Below are 26,870 nucleotides of genomic sequence, written 5' to 3'. Positions count from 1 at the left end.
AATTAGCTGAAAAATCTTATCTAGAAGTATAGGAACAGCATGGACAATTCCACTGCATCACTCTTATACTCTACCTTCCATATCTTTTACTGAGACAATTTCTGCACTTCACCCTCCAGTTTTCCTGCAATTCGGGAATGATAAGCCTATGAGATTTGTGTTGTGATCAATATTCAGTTAAATAAATGCCATTTATAGAGCCTTACTTGGAGAAAATGGATTTTTCCTAAGCAATGCTATATCCTCTTGACTTTGTAAAACACGGAAAAAGTCAGAAAAACCACTGACTAGGAGTCTATACCTTGTGAAATAAATCAACTGTCTATAGAAAGTGCTGCTGAGACAGCAGCTTTGAAAGTTTTCAGAAAGCAATACAAAGAGTGGAAGTGAACTGAACCTTGAATGCCCTTCTTTAAAAGAACATTTTATAGAAATCTGTGACCGTAAGCGACCATCCAAAAGATACAGACAAATGGGTAGCCAGAAGCAATGGTTCACTGTTTGTCTATTCTTCACATGTCTCACTGAAGAGGTTTCTTTCCTTATTACAGACTTTTTGAGAAAACTGAAGCAAAACACAAATCTCCAAGGTGAGAATATTTACAGTGGCTGCATATTTTAATTTTTTTTTGAGAATTTAGAGAAATAATTTATATCACAATACAAAAGAAAGAGAAAGAAATATATCAAACTAATTTACAGAAATTAGATCTATTTTTTCAAATGCATATTTTCAATTTTTTAAGCAATACATGTTTGCTTAATTGGCAGATTATTTCTTATCTTTCAGTGATATGGAAACTTGAACACACATTAATGTATAAGAGGGGAATCAGAATTATCCTCTCTGTACTATGAATTATATTATCATCTAGTTCATATATTTTGACAGGATAGTGCACTTTCCTCCTGATGGAACTCAACATGCTTTACAAGAACATTCACATAGACATAAAGAAATTCAGCCACCACTGGGATGAAGGTGCACAAGGACCTCAGGTAGGGAAGGTAGCAACACAAGATGCTAGTTGGTAGAGATTAGAGGGAAAAAAATCAAAACAAATTTTTAATGAAAGTTTTTGCAAATGTTTCATTTTTTTCATCAAAAAATTTAATGGCAATTTCAATTGTCAGATCAGTACAGGTCCAAAGACTTTTCCTTCTACTTCTGTATTTTGAGGGTCTCCTTCATCCATATACCAACCCCATGCACATATCCTATGACTGTAAAGGTTGCCCTTTCCCTCAAAAATTATAACATCATTCTATAATCATCTTCCATAAGGGACAGATGTGATGTGTGCGCTATGCAATACTGCTGCTGCTATTACTCCTACTACTTGGGTAAGGGAACTCTAGGGAAAATCCATGATGCAGCAGGAAGTGGTGCTGGCTACTCAGGAAGTAGCAACCTTTGCTTTGTGTTAGTACTGAACCAATGATTCAGCATGCAGTTAGTAGTGGACTAAGAGACCTTAGGCTGCTGGATGTGTTTTCTTTTGGACGAGACAACAAAGAAGTGCTTAGTATCTGTGGCAATCAAAGATCCCAGGGACACCTCAGAAGACTCAGGGGGTAAACAGTGATTTCCTGATCAAGTAATAATTTGGGATACATTCTTTCTACCTAAAATTCCTTCATCAACTTCATGCTATGGCATTTTTCTTCACTTCCTGTCCTGAACTGTTGACTAGCAGCTCTATGAGATCTTAATGAGAGGGTGCACATTATTCTAGAAGGGTTGCGTTTCCGAAGTAGGTGAAATGTTCCCTGTATAGATGACATTTGTGAAGCATTTTACTATCTTTTAGGATGAAAGGATCTAGAAATGTAAGAAATATTTTAATATTTAAGATTAAATCAATAAAAGTCACTTTTTACTTCACAATTTACCCTGCAATAGTGGTGCAATTCCCAGTTTTCTGCGATTGCTAATTAAATTGTGAAAATTGAGGGAGGTTGAAAGGGAAAGTGAATATAGATGAGAAGTCATTTGTTCCCAGTGTATATAATTTAACAGATCCCAGTTCACATAATTTCCCATTATTCATTTTCCCCAAACTGTCTCTCTCTTTGTCTCTCCCAGAAGAATATTTTAAACCTGATTCAGTATTTCTTAGGCTGACCTCAGACTGTAATTCAGTGAATTTGGATATTGTTTCCAAAGAGTGAATGAGTATTTGGACTTAGATGACAAAGGCTAAAAAATATACTAAATCTTTTCTTTTATACTGTTTTTTTTTACATCTTAATGTAAAAACACCAAAAAGCTTGGAGCAAAACGAAACAAGTGCACACGGAGATTCCTCTCATAACTGAATGAGACAAAATGACCAAAAAGATCACAGTGTTACACTCTGAAGACAGTACTGTGTTAGGATTCAAGTCAAGAACATACTCCAGTATGACCTCTTATTACAGGGAGAGATGGAAAAGAGAAAGGGCAATAACAAATACTAGAAGAACAATAAAAGTATGTTCTAAATCTGTGAGGATTTACACAGCTGGATGAAATCATCATGTTGTGGGAAACCCAAAATGTTATGGGAACTGGTAGATTGATGTGGGGGTGGAGTGAAAAAGTGAATAAACATGGAGGTAGACTCTCTACTCTTTGTTTGACAAGGAAATTTATGGGCATGTGTAGCCAATGGATCTCCAAGTTGTGTGAATTCATTGGCTACTAATCCCATGTGAGGTTGTGGGAATGTTGTATGCTATTAGTAATGGCTGCAATCAATTGTATAGCTGACCCTTGCCTGACATCCAGGCTGTGGAGGCAGGAGAGAGAAAATGGATTACTAATTATTATTAATCATCATTTTTTATTATTATTATTAGTTTGTCTTGTGGGAGCACCTATGGGCCCCAGATGTGGAGCAGGACCCCATTGTGCTAGATAGAATATTAACATGGAACAAAAGACAGAATCTGCCCCACAGAGTTTATACTCTCCATACTGGTCACTTTGGTCCACTAAGCAAAAGCCCATTTCCTGGTATGGTTGGTGCTGAAGACATGGACTTCAGCCATAATTCCTGTTAGTATTAAAGGGAGTTAAATGCATTAATCTCCATGTGTAAAGGAGAGAACAGACCACAGACAATAGTGTCACTGAATGTCCTAACAGAAGTTTCACAGGTGATCTAAGAACACAAGGAAATCTAACAAAAATGATTCTGAACTGGTAATAGGGTCTGTTCCACAACTATCGGTAGTAAAATGAGTCCATGAAACACAAATCCTTGGTATCAGGGCCCAGTATGAGGCCTGAAGCCTAAACTAGAGTAATAGTCACGACATTGTTAAGCAAAGCTGGGCTGCGAGCCAAAGGCAGGTCCCGCTCACAGAAGTTGGCAAGAAGAGGGCTGCTAGAAGTACGTATTAATCACCAATAAAATGAACACTGGCCAAGACGGCACCAGAACAGTTGGGTACGAACAAATCCCACACAGATAAAGAACAGGGAGACCTAGCCTAAAGACAGTATAAAAGGACAATATGGTGAATAGACAATATGGAAGAACAATACGATGGATAACCAGTATGATGGATGGATAGTTTGTTCAAACCAACCTGTGTCAAGAGAAAGGCAACCCCCTAATAGAGGTGATGTACCTCAGTATGTTCAATGATGCGTAACCTGTTCATACATGTGTATAAGAATGCATCCCTTGGACATTCTTGTCCGGCCTAGGGGGCAGTGGAAAGCCCCGCCACTGACTGAGCTGTGTCCATTGTCAGGGGGCACATATTCATAGTATGTCCTGTAGAGTCTATAGGAAACTATTACTGTGCTTCGTTTGACAATAAACCTGGCCCGGGTGCCTTCATACCTTATTAGAGTCTGTGGTCATTGGGGGTTCTCTCAGGGTCTACTGTGTCAGCGATCTGCAGAGTTGGGGCAGCACAAAGAGGGAACACACGCACACAGATGACTGATATCAACATTGAACAGAGTACAGCACCACACCGGTAGTGTCTGACGACACTATCAATGTGTTGAATGCTATATAGAGCTTAGAAGTCAAAATCATGTGGAAATAATACGCAGTGCAGGAACCTTATTATGATTAAATATTCCACCGTTTTAAAATTGCTCTCACAATTCATGTTGTTTTTACAATGAGATTAGCTAGTCTGCAAAAGACATCTGTCAGTTGGAAGAAGTGCCAAAAATAAATGCATCTATTTACACAAAAAGATACTTAGATCCCATGGTAACAGGTGCATTATAGCAACCTAAATATCATAACCAAACAAATCAGAATCCAGTTCTGAGACACCAATTGGGCTGGAGTTGGAGATTATTATTTTAAATGATCTATATTATTATTATTATAAGTGGTCTTGCAGTAGCACCTGGAAATCCCAGCTCAGGATCCTGTTGTGCTAAGCACTGAACAAACACAGAACAAAAAGACAGCTCCTGCCTCAAAATGCTAACAAATACATAAAACAAACTTTTAGCACACTAAGAGCTCGGGTATGTTTTCAATATACAATGACCACATTTACTACATTGTAAACTTTTATGGAATCTGTGGAAGTATTTTCAAAAGGATGAGATGTAAATGAACTTCCTAAATTCTAGCAGTACCAGTTAAATATTCCTTTATTTCCCCCTCAGTATTTTGGATGAATCTACAAAGATCATCAGCTACCGTTTGCACTAGATATAAGTATTTTTATCCCCATCTTTCCTCCGAATCTGTGTTATGGGTTACATATGCTCCTGAAAAGCCAGTTCAGAAGGAATTAGTGTGACATCGTAAGTTTCTCAAAGGCAAGGAATATTCTTCTCTGGGTAAGGAGGAGATCTTTTCTCTTTTAATGCGCCTAGAACTTCCCATCAAACTTTAAGGTCACATATTTCTGGTTTTTACTCATGTGTACACTAGGACTGTTTCCACTTGTTTCATGGAAACAGAAAGTCACAAAAGAAAAAAACTTCTTTGAAGTCTAGATAGCATACATCACATATCTGTGGGAATATCAGGACCCAACACGCGTGGCTCTGATTTTGACAGAGTGATAGTAAGATTGCCATATACAGTACCTGAACTACCATACAACCCACTGTCAGAAAATGACTTCACCATAAAACCCTGAGGATAGATGCACTAGACTTGTACTACTACTTTAGGTCAAATTTCTTCCAGTTTTAATTTGATTTTAACTTAACACAAGATAGAATTTTGTAATAGTACAAGAAGAGGAAAATTTACAAACAGCTCAGTGTGAACAAGTAGCATTAACAGAGAAAGAAAGAAACATCTGATCAGTCTATAAACTATTGACACATGCTGCAAGCTATAAAACTGAAGAGCAGCACGTATTCTTCACTCACGACTCCCTCTTGCTTTGGCACCCACTCACTCATTTCTTTCCAGAGGAAACCTGAATCATGAACTTATCAGAGTGATTCGGATACACATTTTAATATTAATTTTCATAATATTATATTTGTCAGCAGAGAATATTGAATATTGTGGGGGGGCATTGCACTAGAAGGTGCAGTCCAAATATTGTAACCTTTCCAAAGTCCTGGCATTTTGCATCCCCTCCGAAAACATTCACACAAAATCTTCGCACCTAATTGAGGGAGTGTCAGTAGAATGAAAATGTATGAAGAGCAGACTGAAGTGGAAGGGCTGGTATTATATAAACCTCAGAATCACAGAATGTATCTAGTCCATCTCCCTACCAGTGTAGCTTGTTCCCTTCAGGACATATGCTAGTATTTTATCTACTCCATTTATAAGTGTACCAAGCAATGGGGGTGTCACTTTTCTTTTGCATCTACTCAATCTGTCAGAAAGCTTTCCCTGATATTCCATTTACATTTTCTCTTAATTTCCTCTCATTATTCCTTATTAAATTTCTCTACCTCCTTGCTGTTTACTGCCATCCAATATTTGCAGACTGTTATGCCTCTTCCATAATCATTGCTTGGCCGAAAAGGACTTTAGGAGATTCATCGGTACTAGGACAACATGACCGAGGTATTTAGTTCTTTGTCTCTTTCCTCATCAGACAATATTGCCAGTCTCCTAATCCTTTTTGTTATTCTTTTCTCAACTCCCTCCAGGAGTCAATATCTCCCAGGTGATGAAGTCCCCAGATGTGAATGCAATAGTGGAGGAGCAGTTGCACTAGAGCTGTGTAGAGAGGGACTGTAACCTCCTTGGCCAACTGATGATGTCTCTATTTATGATCAAAATTCCACTGTCCTTTCCCCCCTTCAATATCACATCACTAAGTCTCTTCAAAATTTATATTCACAATCCCATTCATGCTGTTCAGATTTCTCTCTCCTGTTATTTGCCCCTGTGACAAAACTGGAAATGTTGGTAATATTTTTATGATTCCTATGCACGCCTCAGTATTCCTCTGGGCTTTGCATTGCTATGCACTGAGCATAGAGGGAAGGGATGAAGTGGTGACTCAGCAGCCTGGTTGGAAACCAGAATCATTAACAAGCTGAATAAAGTCTAAACATTGAATGGAGGCGCTGAAGAGACAAATGGAAACCCCAGTGGCCACGACATCCACACCTACCGACAAACACTTAAGAGGAAGGAGATTTTTCTCCTTACCTCTGCAAGGAAGCTGAGCAAAGGCCTCCAGCATGAGAACAAAGGGGAAAGGTGTCAGGTGGCTGTGTTAAGAGCTGAGTTCACAGAGACACAGCACATACGCACGCGCATACACACACGGAAAAATGGACAGAGAGACAGGGCCAAAATTCTACAGCAGCTTGGCTGGGTAGAGCCCTGACATTGGCTAGGCTGAGCTCTGTCTTAACCTTTGTTACTCTATGCTAACCTGAGGACTTTCAGAGTCTGTATGCCAGCTGACTAATAAATTATCTTGTTTTGAAAAAGCTGCCTGCTGTTGCTGCAAATACCTCCTGGGAGCATTATGCCCTGAACGAGTAAAGGACAAGCCTCCCAGATGAGTCTGGCTCTGTTGGACTTGCTTCTGGGAGCCACAAAAGTAGACAGGGTTCACTGGCAGCTGAAGTCTCAGCTTTGGAGTCCTGCCCCTATGGAACTGCATAGGGCTTTGGAGCCTGGCACACTTAAGGGGTCACTCCCGAGGGACTGCTTACAGGGCACAGAGCAGAGCCACGGATCTGTGACAGCCCCCAGCTTGCACATTCAGTCTTGTTTTGTCATGGCCAGCACACTTCTCCAAGATCTCCAGGCCACACTGTCTTGTTTCTGGGTCATTACTGTGTTCAGATCTCCTCCTCATTACCAGCAACCATGAAATTCATGATTTGGCTGAAGATTAATGAAGATTCTGAAAAATACTTAGGCCTAACAAGAATCCATGTAGTACTCAATTAGCCACGTCCTCTCAGCTGGATACATTGCCATTCATCATTACATTTTATTTAAGTTCCTTCAATTAATTTTCAGTCCATATTCCTGTGCTCATGTCCAAGCTAATTAAAGGTAGTTGAGAGTAAACTTTTGAATGATAATGTATCAAATATTTCACTAAAATGCAGATACTGTATATTATATCAGATGCTTTAACTTCACTCACTATTTTTATAATTCTATAAAATAAAAGCAGTCAAGTTTGTCTAGCAAGATATTTCTTCATGAAATCATATTGCTTATTGTTCTTTATACCATAGCCCACTAGCACTTTATCCTGAGAGGTGTGCTAAGAACTCTCAACTACCATTAACTTCAATGAGTGTTGAGGGCACTCAGCAACTGTACAGCATATGACCCTGAGACCTGGCACCTGTGCTGCACTGCAGTTACTTTATGCCAAATTGCGGGTGCAAAGTGGTCCTACAGCCAGCACTGTCCTGGGAAGATCATCCAGTGTAATGGCTCCTACACCAGTCCACCCCTGTTGCCAGCATAAGGGGCATGGCTGCTGATAAGAAGGCATCTGCACGGCTTCTTAATGCTCTCCCGATTCCAGGCTGCCATATTGGTCTCTGGGGATCACTGACTGCTGGCATCACTTTGTTCAGCCTTCAGATTGCTCTAAATTATGCCAGGGAAGTGGCCTTGCTCGCAGCTGGCCTTGAATCAGAGGAGTTAAATGGCAATCTTTGTCCACTCCCCCTCTTCCCCTAAACTGTACTATGTGTTCCTGAGCCTTGGCCGAGGATCTGTGTCTAGCTGTTTAGGGACTGTGTAGAAATGATGACAAATTTACCCACAGGAACCAGCAATTTTTTTTTCTACAATTCTTCCAAAATGGAGTCATTGGTGAGATCTACGCCATGCACCCAATCTCCCATCCGAAATCTATAAGCCTGAGTATGATCTTGCACTACAGACTTCAGTCCAGCCATAAGTGTGAACTGAAAGACATCTTCTTACTTACAGCAACACCCTACTAATCAATATCCTGATTCTGAAAAGACTTTTACATCTGCATGGGACTACAACAGAACTACACAACTCAGTTTCAATAGGACTATAATCCATGGGTACATCATTGCCTGGTTTGGATCCAAATTTCCATCCTCCAAAGAGAAAGCGTCTTCTACTACATCTTATTTCTAACATTACAAAGATTGTAATAGCTTTGGAGCCATAGCTGCTTCTTATGCATTTGAACAGAATCTAGTGCAGTGGGGCTCCTATATGAGTGAGGCCTCCGATACAACTAATGTTACTGTCACTAATATAGATCATGAAGTTCATGTATTCTTTGAGAATATCCAGTGTATAATTTTCTGAGGAAACCGAACAGACCATAACTAGTGATTGTTTTACAAATTTTACTTCTAGCAAAATACAAAACTTCTAATACAAATTTCAGTAGTGCCTAGAAAATACAATATAGCACTAAAATATCTGTTCCCTCTGAAGCTATTTTATCTAATCTCCCATTGGCATTTGCTCTCCAAATACCAAGGGATAGAGAGAAACTCATATGTATGAATTACAGAACTAATCAAACCAGTAAAAGGAAATGTAAAAATATCAAAGGTCATTATGGTCACTCTCCATTTAACAGTTAAAAAATGATTGAATACTTAGGCCATTATCAGGGTAATGTGTCTGTTTGCAGAAGCATTACCAGACTGGCCTTCTCAGGAACATGACAGAGGAACATCCAAATGATCTTTCCACTATGTAAACCCCGATTCTTTTACTCAAAGACAACACACTCGACACCAAATTTCTTTTAAGATGCATTTTACAAGTTTTTTGTTTAATTCCTCATGATTACTAAATTCTTTGGTATTCTGAGTTAAGTCTCTATCATGTCCATCAATGGTGATTTTTTTTTTAACAAATCACTTAGCTTTTTGTATTTTTCAACCAAAACTGAAAAATGTCTTGTATGACATCAATCACAGTAAATTTAAATCTAGAACATGCTGAATTGCTTTAAACTGCATCTGATATGGCTAGGTATGCCAGGTGTGCGAGAGCACAGGGGTGGGAGGCAAACATAATTCCTGACCAGCAAGAGTATTGGAGGTTCTAATAGCTTGGATTGTTACTTAGCATTTCAGAGAGTCTTCATCACACACACACACGATTACAAAGGAGGCAACTTTCCAAATTAAACAAGACGAGATGGACTGCAGCAAAGTGACCTCTCTGTCTTCTTGTCTTGCCAATGAGATAATTCCCCTTAAGTCTTTTTTAAATGACCAGAATAATACGACATACTTATACAAGAATTTGGAAAGGAGGTTGGGGAAGGACGAGATGTTTATCACATTCTCCAAAATAAATAAAGAACATGAGTTGACACTACAAAAAACAATTATTCTAACCTGCACTTTTAAACACTCCTTTGTTTTCTCTTCAACATCAACAAAAGTTAAAAAAAAAATTGTTTTTAAACTCACAGCTTGCTACTACTCATACTGACAATACCCTGGTTAAGTGGCTGTGTGTGTGATCCTGTCACCCTGGAGGATGCAAGAATTCCCTGCAGTGATGTTTGAATCATTCTTACTCAGTCTGACATACAGTATCTGTGTATTTTATGTCTAAAATGCTGGGCACTTCTTCATGACTGTCACATTCTTGAGATCAGTAAATATGTGGACACATTTTATAGATTTGCTTTTAAACTGCTTTTCAATAAATCATCAACTAGATTTTAGGCCACAAAACAAACCAACATGATCTTCATGATTTTCTGATTTAATGCCTCAATTAAAATAAAAAAGGTAGTTATTTACTACAGTAATTAAGAACTTTGTGTAAACAAGTGGATGAGAAAAATTCTCTGATAAAATAAGACATGACCTTAAGCTTTTCTCAAAAATCAGACTGCCACATTTTCATATTAAAAAAAAAGATTGGTTCACTTCCCTGTTTTGTCTAGGACTAGAAGTGCTGAAAAATCATAAGAAATGTTTGGACATTGAATTTAAAAAAAAAACAAGTGCACATGTGAAATGATGGAATGGAAAAATGGCTGCTGTTCTGGATTGAGATGGATGTTCACACTGAGTACGAGGTCTGTTAAAGCTACTCAAATAGATCACTTGTGTATTCTTTCCTGGTGACGGACTTATCCTGGCTCCTAAAATTGGTGACTATTAGGAACCTAGACACCAATGAAGCCTTTATTCAAATTTACACAGAAGGAAGTGGAGATGCAGGAAATGCGGCACAGTTAGGGTGACTAGACAGCAAATGTGAAAAATTGGGATGGGGGGGGGTAATAAGAGCCTATATGAGAAAAAGATCCCAAAATTGGGACTATTCCTATAAAATAGGGACATCTGGTCACCCTACGCACAGTACATGCAGTCAAGGGGCAGAAGCTACAAAGGTGGCTTTAAGTCACCTGGATACTCTTGAGATTTTGGACTGCTCCAGAGACCAATACTGCCTCTGATACAAATCAGAGCAACACTAAGTGTACTCTAATTTATAGTAGCCTCCTGAGGTCTGCCTATAGGCCAATCCACTGGTTGGAGCCATGCAGAATCTCCAGTGTGTGTGCAGTTTGGAATATCCCCCTCCTGGTCCTTTCCCCTCATCTGCCTCCTGAGACAGGGCTTGCAAAGGGAGTTGCACGGGGCTGCTTATGGCAGCCTGCCCTACAGCGTGCCTCAGCACCTGGTGGCACAGATATAGAGCAGGAGTTGTCTGCAGAGGCTAGGGAGGAGATAAAAATCTCTCCGTGTTTGTATTTACAGTTCAGAACTGAACTTATTTTTGTAGAAAAATGTTGAAATTAAACTTCTTTTTTTTTTTAAAGAAAAAGTTGTCAAAACATTTGACCAGCTCTACATATTTTATTGCAGAGGTCCTCAAAATGCATTTGTAGGTCACTTCTGGTCTATGCAGCACTTGCTGATGATCTGTGGATAGATGGCTGGTCATTTGGTGATGGCTCACCTCATAGTTTCCCTTATTATCAGACAGTTACAAATATATTAGATATTCCCTTAATATTAATTGTTCACTATGTGCAATTACCATAGTTGTCATAAGAGTGATATGAGACTATGGGTGCGGAGGGAAGGTGGGCCACAAGGAAATCTCTCCATGAAGATGTGGACATTCAATGCAAAACTTTGTGAACCAATATTTTATTACAATTTTTTCTAAGTAGTTTTACCACATAGAGGTCTTGTCAAAGTCTGTACAGTCAGAGCTAGGTCAATGTAGACCTATATCTTGACTTTAGTAAAGCTTTTGATACTGTCTCACATGACTTTCTCATAAACAAATTAGGGAAATGCCATCTAGATGGAGTTACTAGAAGGTGGGTGCAAAACTATTTGGAAAATTGTTCCCAGAGAGTAGTTATCAGTGGTTCACAGCCATGCTGGAAGGACATGAGTGGGGTTCCACATGGATCAGTTCTGGGTCCGTTTCTGTTCAATATCTTCATCAATGATTTAGATAATGGCCTAGAGAGTACACTTCTACAGTTTGCGGACGATACCAAGCTGGGAGGCGTTGCAAGTGCTTTGGAGGATAGGATTACATTTCAAAATGTTCTGGGCAAACTGGAGAAATGGTCTGAAGTAAATAGGATGAAATTCAATATGGAAAAATGCAAAGTACTCCCCTTTGGAAGGAACAATGAGTTGCACACTTACAAAATGGGAAATGACTGCTTAGGAAGGAGTACTGCAGAAAGGGATCTGGGGGTCTTAGTGGATCACAAGCTAAATATGAGTCAACAGTGTAACGCTGTTGCAAAAAAAGTGTACATCATTCTGGGATGTATTAGCAGGAGTGGTGTAAGCAAGACACAAGAAGTAATTCTTCTGCTCTACTCAGCACTGATTAGGCCTCAACTGGAGTATTGTGTCCTGTTCTGGGCACCACATATCAGGAAGGATGTGGCCAAACTGGAGAGAGTCCAGAGAAGAGCAATATAAATGATTAAAGATCTAGTAAACATGACCTATGAGGGAAGATTGAAAACACTGGATTTGTTTAGTCTGGAAAAGGGAAGACTGAGAGGGAACATGATAGTTTTCAAGTACATAAAAGGTTGTTACAAGGAGGAGGGAGAAAATTTGTTTTTCTTAACCTCTGAGGATAGCACAAGAAGCAACAGGCTTAAATTACAGCAAGGGAGGTTTAGGTTGGACATTAGGAAAAACTTCCTGTCAGGGAGATTAAGCACTGGAATAAGTTGCCTAGGGAGGTTTTGGAATCTCCATCACTGGAGATTTTTAAGAGCAGATTAAACAAAACCAGTGAGAAATGGTCTAGATAATTCTTAGTCCTGCCATGAGTGCACAGATAACCTCTTAAGGTCCCTTCCAGTCCTACAATTTTATGTTAGTGGCCCTTTTCAGGTTAATTCCATTTCAAATGAAATGTGTAGAGCTGTAGCAAGCAGCTCATCCTATACATTGATGAAATACTCCTAGGACTTACAGTTTGAAGCCCCCTGAGTTGAGTCATCTGTGCATTAGGGATTATTTCCTAACTAGGTGTCTGATTTTTCCCTACTTTCCCTCTTCATGTTTGTATTAAAGATGACACACGGGAAGATTCTGAGTATTTGTTGTGATTAAAAAACAAACAAACAAAACCCCTTAAAACCATTTGGTTTTATACAATAATGACAACAAAACATTAACAATATCAAGCACATGTCTAGAATTAGAAGCTAACGTTCCTGTTAGTCTTAAAGCCAAAATACTATTCACCTACAGAATCTGCTTTAAGTGTAAATCTGCTTGAGTAGTGGAAAGACAAAGATGTTAAAAGAAATCATTATGCTTCTCCCAGAGTGTCTTCTCATGTCTTTGCAAGAAGCAAGGTATGAAGATGTAATCACATGACATCAAGTGTTTGGCTGGCCCCAGTTTCTGTCCATGAAGGAACTGTCATAATAACAATCCAATCAGTCCTTTAAAGCCCTTTAACTGAAAACTATCTGTGAAGGGGCATTGGAGTGGAGGTGGGGGTTGGGGAGAGAGAAGGGGAGTGAGGCCCTTTTTAAAAATAAAATAAAGAATGTAAGAACCTTTTCTCAAACTGAAGCAGTTCCCTTCTGGATCTTCCATTCAGTCCTATTGCTTTTGGTTCAACATGGAGATAAATTAAATGATTTTGATGATCTGAGATTCCTTTTGGGACCACTTAGGACAACGTGTACAAATCACTTCTGAAACAATGACTGTTTCATAGTTAATTATCCTATTTAAACTGGCTGCAGGATTCATTGTGTAGGAGGCAAGAACTCAAGTCATAGCTTTCCCTTGATTCTCTTTATCGTCTTCCTGCTCAGTGACTTCAATTCCTTGGCATCTGCTCTGACAAAAAGAAGATTCTCGAAGAACCTCTGGAGGTTCACAGACAAGTGCAGATTTCTTATAAGTGCCTTTGACTCACAAGAAATAAACAAATAAAACTAACTCACAGGTGGATGTGGTGACAAAACAAAACACATTTGTTACGGAGGTTCTCTTTTGATGGGTACGAGTCTTTTGATGCTTTAGTTAGTTCTGGCACCAAAGGAGATTACCTCAGCTATAATTCAAAGGCTGATTTGCACATTACTTGAGGACAGTAAATAACCGGTAGCTACACTACACTGTCAGACAAAAATATTATTCTTTGAAGAGTTCTTTTCCCTTTTAGATGATGCATTAGTTTAAGAAGTAATTTTTCATATGGTACATTGAAAAGAATCATTTATTTAGTCAATATTCCTTGCAACGGGATGGTTAGAGTGCGCACTAAATTTATACACTTTTACAGGTTAATTTCTTCAGCTAGTTTTGGTTAGTCTTCACTATTCTCTTAGAGTGTCTATTAGGATTGTAATTCACATCTGATTTACTGATCATTTCCTATTGCTACTTTCCCATCCCCAACAAGAGAAAAGCCTAGTACACGTCACTATTTAACAACAATTTGAACTCAGTTATATATGATTTAACAAATGGTATGAGACTTCTTTTAAAACAAACTTGAGGGAGGTGAAGCTTGTTGAAAAGAGAATTTTTAAAAGGGGTGTGTGCCTCTGTTAAATACAACCACCACCGTTTCAGCACATCTCTAACCAAATACATTGGAGCTGTGTGCTCCATGAGCGACATACAGCATGAAATGGACAAGAAGAGGTTGTGGGAACCAGTGTTGAGTACCTGCATGTCTGCATGTAGTAGAAATGTGTATTGAATTACATTTTAAAAGACTGTAGCAGATTTAGAGGAAACACAGAAGACTAAAGAGCAAAATTATTCTTTATTATCTTCTGTATATAAGGACAAATATATATACACTATGGTCAGTAAACATTTTGCAAAAAATAAAAATAAAAATGTTGTGTCAGGGAAATTCTTAGTCCTGACATCTAAAGGTTAAAAATGCTGATAAAAATGTCATATTCTGTTTCAGCACAGTGGAGAATAGGAACACTTTTTCTAAAGATTTTTTATCCTTACTGTGGTTTACGCCTCCACTTTGTCTAATTACTTCTAACATGCAATTTTCTCCAGGGGAAACCGCAACTAGAGAAAAGAATGCACTGAATGAACAGGGAATAAATGGCTTTAGTTATAATACCCCCCTATTCAGGTATGAAAATTAAAGTTCTTGTAGTCTCAGGGCCAGTCTACTGCAAACAAAACTATGCTGCACTTCACGAACAAGTGTACTTTGATTAAGTGTTCAGTGCTATTTCATGTTAAGTCCTAAAGCTATAAGGAATCCAATTACATTTGTGCAGTAAGGATATTTAATTATTATACAAACAATATTGTTTTATTTCCTTAAATAATGTCTAAAAATATAATGTATTCTTTCCATTTTTCCCCGAGCTCTCTTTATACTTCAAATTAAATACATGCTGGTAGTAAGTTACACAGAACTTGGTCTTACCCTAAACCTCATCAAGTACAACAGTATGCTCAAATATGCTAATTTAATTAAAATGTACATAATTATATTGACAAAGATGGCCACCCAGGGAGCCAAAGTGTGAGGGCTGTACCCACTTTCACTGTCTTGTAATGAAAATATTTCCCAATAGCTATTCATCTGACATTACCAGTTTCATTCTACAACCTCCAGAGTTTAATCAAAGTAACTGCAAACTACCACATTCTCGCAGAACGAATCCAGAGGTACAGACTTGGAAATCAGATAAGAAAGATCATATAAGGCCTTACAACTTGATGTGTTTGCTCTGATGTGACCTCTCTAGCAACAATCCTATGGTTAACTTCAACAGGACAAAAAGAGAATCAATTTCAATTTGAGAAAACTATATTTAAATAATTTTCTGACTTGATAACATTATTTATATTATAGACAAATCATAACAGTTTATGAAGACAGAAAAAAATAAACTATAGCAAGCTCTGCAATTTAAAGTTTCATGATTTTCATTGAGGGCTTTTGGTAACAACATGCACAACAACATGGAATCAAAGTTCAGGTATAAATGAGGGAAGGATTTAGCCTGACATGCATTGTATAGAATATACACAAATTTAATGTCCAAAAAATCGATTGTTCATTTCTTATCTGAACATGTAAAATATATGTATGTCATTTGGACAGCTGAAAGTCCAGTCTGATTTGGGTATTTCCTTTCCAAATAGACTGTATTAGAAGAAGAGCAGTGTTCTAAAAGTAGACACTGTTGACAGTTAATGACCATTGTACGCTACCAACAATGCTCTTAGAAGTTTTGCTGCCTGTGAGCTACAAAGCAAGAGAGATCTGCAAGAAGAAATGTGCCAGTACTGGACATTTCCAGTTCATTTCAAATGTCTTTCATATTTACTACTATAGGATTAAATTTAGTCTCCTTCCATTAGCAAATAGGCAGCCAAATGAGGCTCTCTAGCCCACTTCTCAAAACCCCAAGAAGTTCACTCTGCAGGTCCTTTGTAACTCTGACTTCTGGCTCTGATCCTAGTGGCAGGTATATGGTACTTTCATATTAGAATGTATTCCCCTATTAACAGCCTCCGATGCATTCTTTTGATGAGATTACTCTTGCTTGTGGTGAAAGTAACCTACACAAGTGCTGGCTAACTTCCCCTAGAACAGCCATCTCAGCAGGGCACTATAGGACGAAGACCCTTTAATGACCTGTCGAACTGGCTGGCACCTCTCACATCCAAATCTCACTTAGTTCAAGTTCTGTGCAAGTCAAAGGCCTTGCCCTGTTTTAGACAACACAGAATTATGGACAAATATAGGAACATAAGACATAGGACTGGAAGACACCTCCTGGGTCAAGTCCAGTTCCCTGCTATCACAGGCAAACCCATCATATAATCTCACTTATTAGACAAGCCATTAGGAATCTGACATAAGGAGTTGTGAAAAGATGACAAATGAGCACCACTTTACCACAATCTAAAACAACATTGAGGGATGCTCTGATGGAGTCCTGAAGATCTTTTATTTTCTACCCACCTCTACTTTCCATGCATCAAAAGCCCAAGGTCCTAGTAACGGCTATCTTTCTGGCTAGTGTTTAATAACCCAGGGAAGTCATTGTTGAATGATGAAAGGCACACACCCTCCATCTCCCTGGATGTGGACTCTGCTGCCTCCACACTACCCCCAGAAAGCAAGAAACTGGGGCTCATGGAGCCCTGGTTCTTCTGCATGGCTGCAGAGACAGGTACCTTGGAATTATCTGACCAGCTTGAATTGATCATTGTACTTGGAGGCTGCAATAAAATGATGGGCACGATTACAGAATAAGTATTCTAGCATACAACATGAAAAATGCAAGAGTTAGATGAATGATGTACTACTCTAGTGCATGTGCTAGTATAACCACCCTACAGAATCAAAGGATATAAGAATCTGTTACAATCCAACTTACCCCCCACCAGTGCCTCCATTTTTGCCAAAATGAGTGCGAGGTTCACTTGAAGCCAGCTTAAGCAGTTCATTCCACTCCCGTTCCCACTCTTCTTCTGTATAAACTAAACCCGACTAGGGGAGAGAGGAGTATATTTCAGGATATGATGTTATAAATATCATCAGTATCAGACAGAGCCACTGACATATGTTGTGTTTCATATATAGTGCTGTTTGAATAAGACATGTAATTGCCCTGGGTTATTACAGTATCACTTTTTCAAATCAAAGAGCACCAAATTCTCAAAACGGATCAAAGACGGCTACTACATTTTGGATAAAATTTTCAGCTGGAGGCTCTCAATTTGCTTCTGCAAAAGTGCCCCGTGCAATTGTCTAATTGGGCAGCTGGGCATCCAGTCATCTCACATGCATGTGAAATTACTTCCATTTTGGTTCTCAGGGTTCGGTGCCACTGCGATCTTTGATCTTATTACTGACCTAATGACTATTCACTGTCACTCATAGCGGAAATTCATAGTAATTCATGATGTCAATGAATGCTCACTGGGCCAATGAAAGATGGAGCAGGTGAGAGTAACTCAATAGCTTGGTGGATAAGTAATTCAGCTAGCATATAGGAAATCCAAGTTCAAGTCATCGCTCCAATGACTACTTAATAATTGATACAATGTAGAACAGCTTTAATGGAGAGACTGCGAAAGCCACATACCAAAATCTCTCATAGTGGAGAGGGCACTCACATGTAATATGATATACTTAAGTTTAAATTCTTTCTCCATATCAGACAAAGCAAGTGGAGGAGCGGGAGCTGAATCCCGGTCTCCCACATCCCAGGAGAGTACCAAAACCAATTTCTTCCTTCTGCCAACATTTTGTGAACTTAGTCCTCCTTTGCGTTTGTCAAAATGCCTGAAATTTTTTGTCAGGTCAAAATGAAATGGTTTGTTTCAGCATTACTAATATTCTTTTCAGTTTGGTCAAAACTATTTCATGAACTCGACACAAATTTGTAAATAGTTTTGGGTCAACTGACATGGCACTTCTGGTGACTAAGTTATTGAATTTTTTTCCCCTTGCTCTATGTTGCAGACCTTCCTTGATAGGCTAGAGACAGCAGTACTTGTGACACCTTCTCCCCTGGAGACTGGAGGGAGAGATTTCCAAAGGCACAAAGGGCAGATAGGCACCTCAGTCCATTGTGTTTTCAGGCAGACTAGAGAATGCCTAGCCAATGACAGCTCAACTGTCTCCCATTGACAGGGTCAGGAAGAGCTTATTAGAGCTGTAATTGAGTTCTGCTGCTCAAGTTAGTGCTGCTGCCAACAGCAAGCAGAGAAAATTCATATATGAATAGCATAACTACCAGCCAAAACTATTTGGTCATGTTCAGCTAGCTGTGTATGGCCAACATTTATGCCAGAGTACTTGGAAAATTATTGAATTAATTCATCTGCACTATGTCTTGCTGTTGATGGAAACATAAATTCTCACACTGAGAGAAAAGAAGAACGAACCTCAGAACAGCACATCACAGCTTTGAATACAACAGCAGCTAAATTATCCAAAGGTGCTGTTAATCAAGAAAACTCTAGAAATTTGAGTATTTTCTTTCAACAGCCTAACTAGAATTGGTGCTGGTGAGATCCAGTTCTGCTCCCCTCTGCTTTCCAGATAGCGAAGCAATGCCAGCAGCTCCCCAATGAGCTGGTATAAATGAAGAATTCTGTATCCCCTCACCACAGGCCGAATGCCTTTTTGTTTAAATGAAAGGGCTTTTCTATTTAAAAATTTTGGGTGTGTGTAGATAAAGGCAAGAACTAAATCCTAAAACCAATTATCTTTGTGTTCAACAACTGGCTGCCTGCAAAGCAAGTGGCCACATGATTTCACATTTGTAATGACTATGCTGGAGGAATTGCTGAACCCCCTCACTGTGATCAGGGGAGCATAGGCATGCACAAAAGGGCAAACCCTGCCCCTGCACACAGCCTGGGAAACTGAGTTGGGTGCTGCTGAAAAGGTTTGAGCACTGGGTGTGAAACAGCTCCATGGGAACTTTGGAAAGGGATAAAATATCGTCAGCGGAGCTGCTCAGCAGCAACCACTGCATGAGACTGCAATAGCCCCTGTGGTTTCTGTGCCTCTGCTGCATGGGTATGAATGCAAAACAATGGTGGATCTGCACAGTTGCGGAAAACACAGGTCCCACTCCTTCCTTGGCAAACTCCACTGCTGATCACCTCTACCCTCTGCAATAGTGAAGCCCATGTGAGGTCTCCAGATATCTGGCCCCATTGCTAGAGGATCTGCAGCAAGCTGGTCCTCCATACCAATGGGGAAAGGCTTTGCCCTCAAACATAGCTTTTGCCAGCACATATTTGGATATGAAATTTTTTTGGGGAAAAAGTGAGATGTCTAATTTTAGGGTACTTGACGATTACAGTTAAAATACGTATTTCAAAATCTGGTCAATTTGGTCCTTAATTGCCATTTTCTTTTTCTTCATGATTTAATCTACAGTCTTTATTTTTTTGTAATGTAATTTTCGGTAGATAATTAGGGCTGTCAATTAACCATAGTTAATGAATGTGATTAACGCAAAACAAATTAACTAGATTACAAAAATCATCACAATTAATCACAGTTTTAATTGTACTGTTAAACAAAAAAACAGAATACCAATTTAAATTTATTATATATATTTTTGGATGTTTTTCTACATTTTCAAATATATTGATTTCAGTTACAACACAGAATACAAAATGTATAGTGCTCACTTGATATTATTATTTTTTATTACAAATATTTACACTGTAAAAAAGAAACAAAAGAACTAGTATTTTTCAATTTCTCTCTTAGAAGTCCACTCAGTCCTATTTTTTGTTCAGCTAATAGTAAGATAAACAAATTTGTTTACATTTACGGGAGATAATGCTGCCTGCTTCTTATTTACATTACCTGAAAGTGAGAACAGGCATTTGCATGGCACTGTATTTATGTGCCAGATGTGCTAAACATTCATATGTCCCTTCATTTTTCGATTTGTAGGCTCTAAAGTTTTACATTATTTTATTTTTGAGTGCAGTTATGTAAAAAAATAAAAATCAAACTTTTTCAATCTTACAATTAATTTGATTATTTTTAAATCATTTACCACCTTTATAAATAATATCTTTAAATTTGGAGCCCCAAATATTCATGTAGCCCCAAACCAGCCCTAGATTTTGTAGGTGTAAAGCTATGCATATGTAACTTTGTGGGTGTAAACATTCATCTGCTTTTGCATGCCTGATTTTCATGCAGAAATAGTTGTCTATGTGTGCAAAATAGATGCACAAGGAATTCAGTAAGAGCAAAAGCTTTTTCATAGAACCTCAGAGGTAGGAATAAAAATGTTGCCCTAAATTATATCAGCTACACAATGGTTTAAACTCTCTAGGCCACACAGACCTCTTTATTCTGTTGTGTCTGTTGCCATCTCCATCTTCTCTTCAGTGCTTCCCTTTCAGCTCCACTTCTCATCATGGTGTAGAGTGCTTTACGTAACACAAGGTCCCTGTCATGAAATCCCCACATCCCTAGAGCGCAAAAATGTACCGAGTAACAGAGATCCAGTTATGAAATAGAAACAATCAGTTGCATGAAACATAAATAACATTACTCAAAACAAAAAAAAATAAATCCCCACAGTGCACATTATAAATCTTCTTACTAGCTAATGATTCCTATTAATTACTTTCAAGCTTTCCTAATGAAAATTGTCAGCATATATAGGCTAATGAAGAATAATGCTGAATTCTAGCAAAGTTTTAAGTCTGGTTAAGAATTGACTATGGCTTTGAGTTGTTTTGTTTTTGCATGACTTCAACGTTGCTATAAGGAAATGAACATTCAATGTATAGGTCTTCATTTTAGCTCCAGAGTTAATTGAATGTGCAGGCATCAGAGTGCCAAGGATAACGGCAGGCACTTGTGGTTATCTCAAACACAGACACCCACAGGCCTGCACTGTCATACAGCAGAGATGATACATGTCCATTGGTATCTAAGTCCCAGTAAACAGACAGGCACTCATGACTACTGGAAGCATAAAAATACAAGCAGCCAAGGGCTTCCAAACTTTTAAGAAAAAAAAATATGTCTTCATGTACGTGAGAATAGTAACCTATAATAAAAGAGAGCCAGAGATCTCACCATGAGAAGCACCCGTAGGCAGCCATGTTTAATTTATTATACTGCCAGCCATTGGCATTAAATATTTTTGTTTCAAAGTGTGCAAGTCAAAATGCCCTGACCAATTGCTGTAAATAATTTACAGTCCCTTGTAGCTGAGATGAATTGGATAAACAACACTATTTATAAAAGATACTTTGAGAGTATTCAAATCTGTTTTCTTGTTATTTCTTACTTTATGTTTCAAAAACAAAATGATGAAAATGATTACAAAATAAACATGCCTTTAAGAGAAAGGTCATTTTTTGGAGTCTTACTGGTGCAATATTTCAGCACAAAAGTGATTATTAGGAAATAAACAGAGTATTACACTTCCAAGTATGTAGTCACAGGGCTTTCTTTTGGTGCCCTTTGTACAAAACTTTGCACAGGCTTTGAATCAATGGTAAATACATAGGAAAGAGTGTAATTTACCTTAATCTCTCTCTCACCCATACAATTATCCTTCCCAAAGACTGGACACACCAAAAATATTTGCATTTGTATCCTTAATGATAGTAGGATGCATGTTTAACAAACATCAGAGGATTATGGGCTTGAACCTGTGTTTATGATGCAGCCAAAATCCCACAGAAGCCAACAGGAGTTTTGCCTGCACCAGGACTGCAGGATCAGGCTTGTTACAGAAAATGCACACTAGCTTAGAGGCTAGGGTTTATCTTCCTGTTTCAACTCCATCTTAGAAAGCAAGCTGAAAACTTCTACCTTCATAATGCAAGCTGTATAGATAAGATACTTATTGCAAACATTGCTTCAGGGAGAAGCTGAAGAACAGAGTGTAGGAGCCTTATATAAAGGTATGTTTACACTGCAAGCCCCCCCTTCAGAAACAAACAAAGGAAAAAAAAACAGTGAGAGAGTCTCAAGAGTCCAGGTCAACTGACTCAGGCTGGGGACCTCATACGATGGGCTAAAAAGAGACCCTCCCTACCTGCTGGATTTCAGAGTCCGGGCTTCAGCCCAAGCGGGATGTCTATACTGCTATTTTTAGCCCCACATCGTAAGCCCAAGTCACTTGACCTAGACTCTGAGACTAGCTGCTGCAGGGTTTTATTTGCAGAGTGGATGTACCCAAAGAGGCACCCTTGTAGCAAAAAGCCTTTGCACCCAAAAACCTTTGATGGAAATAGAGGAAAGTAGCAAACCTTCAAGAAAAGGTCTTATGTAGCAGAAGCAGCTAATCCAGACTTTCCCTTACCTAATGAGGCAGCATGTAAGAGGCAGTTTCCATCACCTGTTGTAGCCAATGGAAGAAGACATTTGCAACTTGTACACACTGTGGACCACCAGTTCAGTCGACCTGAAAAGAAAGTGTCTATTAAAACAGGAGAGTATGTGTTAAGGCAGGTTGAACGCACATAAGTAGGAGGATACAGGGATGATGGGTAACTCTGGAGGTTTCCAGAACCCATTGCAAGTCCATCCTTTCCATGTAACACTACTCGCAAAACCAGAAGTTGAAGAAGTTGTGACAGGAAGAGATGGTGGGGAAATCACATTGAAAACATTCTCTAAATATACCCAAGGCTGAAATGAAAGACAGCAAGAGTACTTTGGATTAATTTTTTTATGCTATTCTCAAATACTGTGTTTAATTTAATGATCATTGTCACTACATAAACAAAAGACAGACTATATCATTACAAAAAATATCTAATAAGACAAAAGCATTCCACTTGTGTTATTCAGACAAAGCATGTATCCTAGGTAAGTCAGATCCAATATACAAAGGTTCTGTTTTTACTTCTGACTAAATACTGGAGAATGAATTAGTGGAATATTTTCAGGCTTGATTATCCTCTTTCTCACTCTAATGCAAATCAGGATAAGTCAATTAAAATCAGTAGTTATACCAATGTAGAATGATTGTAAATGAGAGCAGAGTCCAGCCCACGGTCAATATTTTTATTTAGCTTTTCACCTTTTACAAATATGAACTAGTTTATCCCTGCAATACCCTATGAGGTAGATTTTGCAGATTGTGAAAATGAGGTACAGAGATGTTAAGGGCCATACTGTCAAAGGTATTTAGGCACTTAAATATACATCAGCTCCTAATGTGATTTTTAAAAGCACCCAAGCAGGTTAGACACCTGCTCAAGCACTTTTGAAAATCCTACTAGGCACCCACCTGCATCTTTAGAGCCCTACTTAAATTTGAAAATTTGCCCTTAAGTGACCTAATTAAAGCTGAGAGAGAGAGAAAGCCAAGACTAGAAACTCAGAATTCCTGGCTCACAGTTTTGTGTGTGCGAGCTGGGTGGAGCATGTTTTCAGATATTATTTCTTTTGCGTTTAAATGGGAACCTTTATGTTCTTTATGCAAACAAAGGGATCAGAAATAGTTATTGTAAAACACTATGGGGCAGGTGATTACTAATGGTTTGTGCATTTCCCCACATCCTTTTTGAAAGGCTGTCAGTTGTGAAATTGCGATTTAATATCATAGATAACGAAGTCAGCAGTTGGTGGCTGACTATAAGTATATTAACATATACTTATAATGCCTTTTCCTGGCTTTATCCTCTCCTCCTTTTGGAAATGATACTGATGAGACAAGCAGTACTTTGGATAACGAAATTATTTTGCACAAATCAGTGGCATGATTTTCCCATACCATTATTTTTGTATGTTATAACAGTGTATAACTATTTTAAAATAACTTTATTAAAAAATACTACATACACACAATCCATTTGCAAGAGAAGATGAAAAATATCTATAGTATTAGGATAGCTGGCAATGCTTTTGAAATTAAGGCTCTCAGATACAGATTTGGTATCATGTAATCAGACTGTTATTGTTTGTTAATGCTTATTATTACAAATAAATATACTGAAGCTTGCTTGCAGTAGCAGAAGCACACAAATACCACATACAATAGTTTTGGTGAGCATCAATAAAAGTGTCTTTAATAATCAATTATTTCATTATCAGACCATAACTGTCTCATTAAATTTCAATTAAAACCATCATTCAGGATTAAGAGTTACTGTACAATACACAATAAATGTACTGTAGATAGTTACTAAATGAACTTAGTAATCCTACATGAATTCACTATCCAGTTGGTACATGCTTAATAACTCAAACTAGTCTTTTCAAAATTAAATACGCATTTGAATAGTTTAATTTAAAGAGCCACGGGATAGCTTTGGGAGAGATAAAATTGGAAATAACGAGTTATTATTTTTAGCAACTCCTGTGTCTATGGGCTGTGAAATAACAACCTGTCACCTGCCTTGTACAGAATATTTTTGGTACTAATTCAACAGTGACAAGTTAAAGCACTTCAAGTAGACTTACAAACTCCTAAAACATACAAGACTTATGTATTTCTTAAAGGACAGCTCAATTGCACTTCAACACAGACCAGGAAACCACTAATTTAAAACCCTAAAGCTTGGTGTTCATAAATGTTTACAGTAGATTTAGGGGCATTTGATTACTATAGGAGCACACCTCTGTAGATTGATAGTCATTCCCATCCATCAATAGCCATTCCTTCTAGGAGCACGAGGCGATCTCTTGCTTTTCAGCCAGCTTATGGCTACTATAATTTTTCAGTTGATATTAACAAGTCTGTGGTTTATAAAATATTGACACATCTGCATTGGATTATAATGGCAATAAAGAGGCCTGCTTCATGTGGCCTTTAATAGAAACCACTGCACTGCTATTCTTTCAGCCTAACCATTACATTCATCTACCAGTTACATGGATTTGGGGGGAGGGAGTTAGAAAAGCAGCTTAAGCGAAGTCCCATATGGAAATGGATATCTTCCAAACTGGTTTATTTCTGTTTTTGTAAGACTTCTCTCTCTCTGTTGTAATATATTCAGTTTGTCTTCCATTCAGACACCACCCGATGCCACCACTTGCACCTTCACAGTTTATTGGTTTCATAATAGACGTTTTAGATGTATGTTCAGCTCCCCCTTTCTCAAATCTTCACAGCGGGACACATCTTCTGAGAGGGACAGTTAAATGCTGTGGTAGTGGCACACTTGACTCACTTGTAGCCGGGGGTGGGGGTGGAGGGGGGCTGGAACAATTTGTATAGTGGGGGTGCTGAGAGCTACTGAACCAAACTATAAAGTCTGTCTACAAGGAAACCACCTCAAGCCAGGGGGTGCAGCAACACCCCCACACCCCTAGTTCCAGCACCTATGCTTGTAGCCAGCCACTATGGTCATCCTGCCTCTTTTGCCTCTGACTTTTTATTATTTATTTTTTAAAGGTACAAAGCACCGCTGAATAGTTCTGCTTAAAAAGCAACTGCTATCTGATGACGTGCAATAGCAAAAATTAAACTAATACCTCTAATGCCCTTTGGAAACTAACTCCTTGAGAGTAAACACGACTTGATAGAGAGCTCAGTAGCAGCTTTACAGGACCGTTGCTCATTTCATGACATATTTAAAACTTTATTTTGGACACTAACTGTCAGAGGGTAGGTGGTCCCTGTGGACAAGTTAAGTCCAGGCCCCCTGGACCAGATCAGGTGACTACAGATATTGTAGACTTCAGAGTGATACACAGAGTGACATTCCTGAAATTTTATCATATGGATTACAGGGGTAGCCAAGTTGTGGCCCAGCAACCCCTTGTAACCCTCAAAGCTGTCTGTGTTAAGAAGAAAAAGTATATTTGACTATGAATTGAAAAGCAATCCCAAGCCATAACCTAAGACTATTCTGGCTGCTCTGTTTTCTGATTCTTTGCTGGGCAGTAGGCACCCAAGGGAGAGAGAGACAAGAACTGACTGCCTTTGCCTGAGCCTAGTAGGGTGACCAGATAGTAAGTGCGAAAAATCGGGATGGGAGTGAGGGGTGATTGGCAGCAATATAAGAAAAAGCCCCAAATATTGGGCCTATCCGTATAAAATCGGGATATCTGGTCACCCTAGAGCCTAAAGGAGTGGCTAGCTAAGCACCTCTTCCCCATACAGCTATCCTAGGCAGCTGAGTAAAGGGGAAATAGAGGAGAAGAAATAACAAGCTGTTTGGGGACTGTCCTAACTTGTACCAGCTACCAGCTGACCCGTGAGAACACACATGGGCCAGGGATAGTTTGAGTGTGCTTTGGCCACTTTCCTTCTTACCTCCAACACACCCCTTTCCAAAATGCCCGTTGCACCACTGGCTGCAGAGAGGGACACATTAAGACTAGCTGCGTTCAAGCATTATCACCTCTCCTTCTCTGCTCATACTTTGTAGAATGAGTTTCTCCCATCCTACTATTAGCTCTGTTATTGCAGCACAACTGACCTGAAAAGTGCCATTTCTTATCATTTAAATCTCTACATGCTGAAATCAGAAAAATTAGGATAGTCTGAGCTGGGAAATC

The 26,870-nt window shown here is 38.7% G+C and overlaps 1 protein-coding gene across 1 annotated transcript in view; it reads right to left on the bottom strand.

Annotated features, from left to right (window-relative positions):
• Positions 1 to 26,870, bottom strand: part of OTUD7A (OTU deubiquitinase 7A) — a 119,685-nt gene that overhangs the window by 38,124 nt on the left and 54,691 nt on the right. The window contains exons 4-6 of the mRNA XM_075069564.1: positions 22,720 to 22,821; positions 20,739 to 20,866; positions 17,287 to 17,399 (exon numbers count right to left, since the gene is read on the bottom strand). Of these exons, the coding sequence (XP_074925665.1) occupies positions 17,287 to 17,399; positions 20,739 to 20,866; positions 22,720 to 22,821 (343 nt within the window). The remainder of the gene's footprint in view (positions 1 to 17,286; positions 17,400 to 20,738; positions 20,867 to 22,719; positions 22,822 to 26,870) is intronic.

The sequence above is a fragment of the Chelonoidis abingdonii genome, chromosome 9, assembly GCF_003597395.2.
Source record: "Chelonoidis abingdonii isolate Lonesome George chromosome 9, CheloAbing_2.0, whole genome shotgun sequence".
NCBI lineage: Eukaryota > Metazoa > Chordata > Testudines > Testudinidae > Chelonoidis > Chelonoidis abingdonii.
This window is presented reverse-complemented; position numbering and strand designations above follow the sequence as displayed.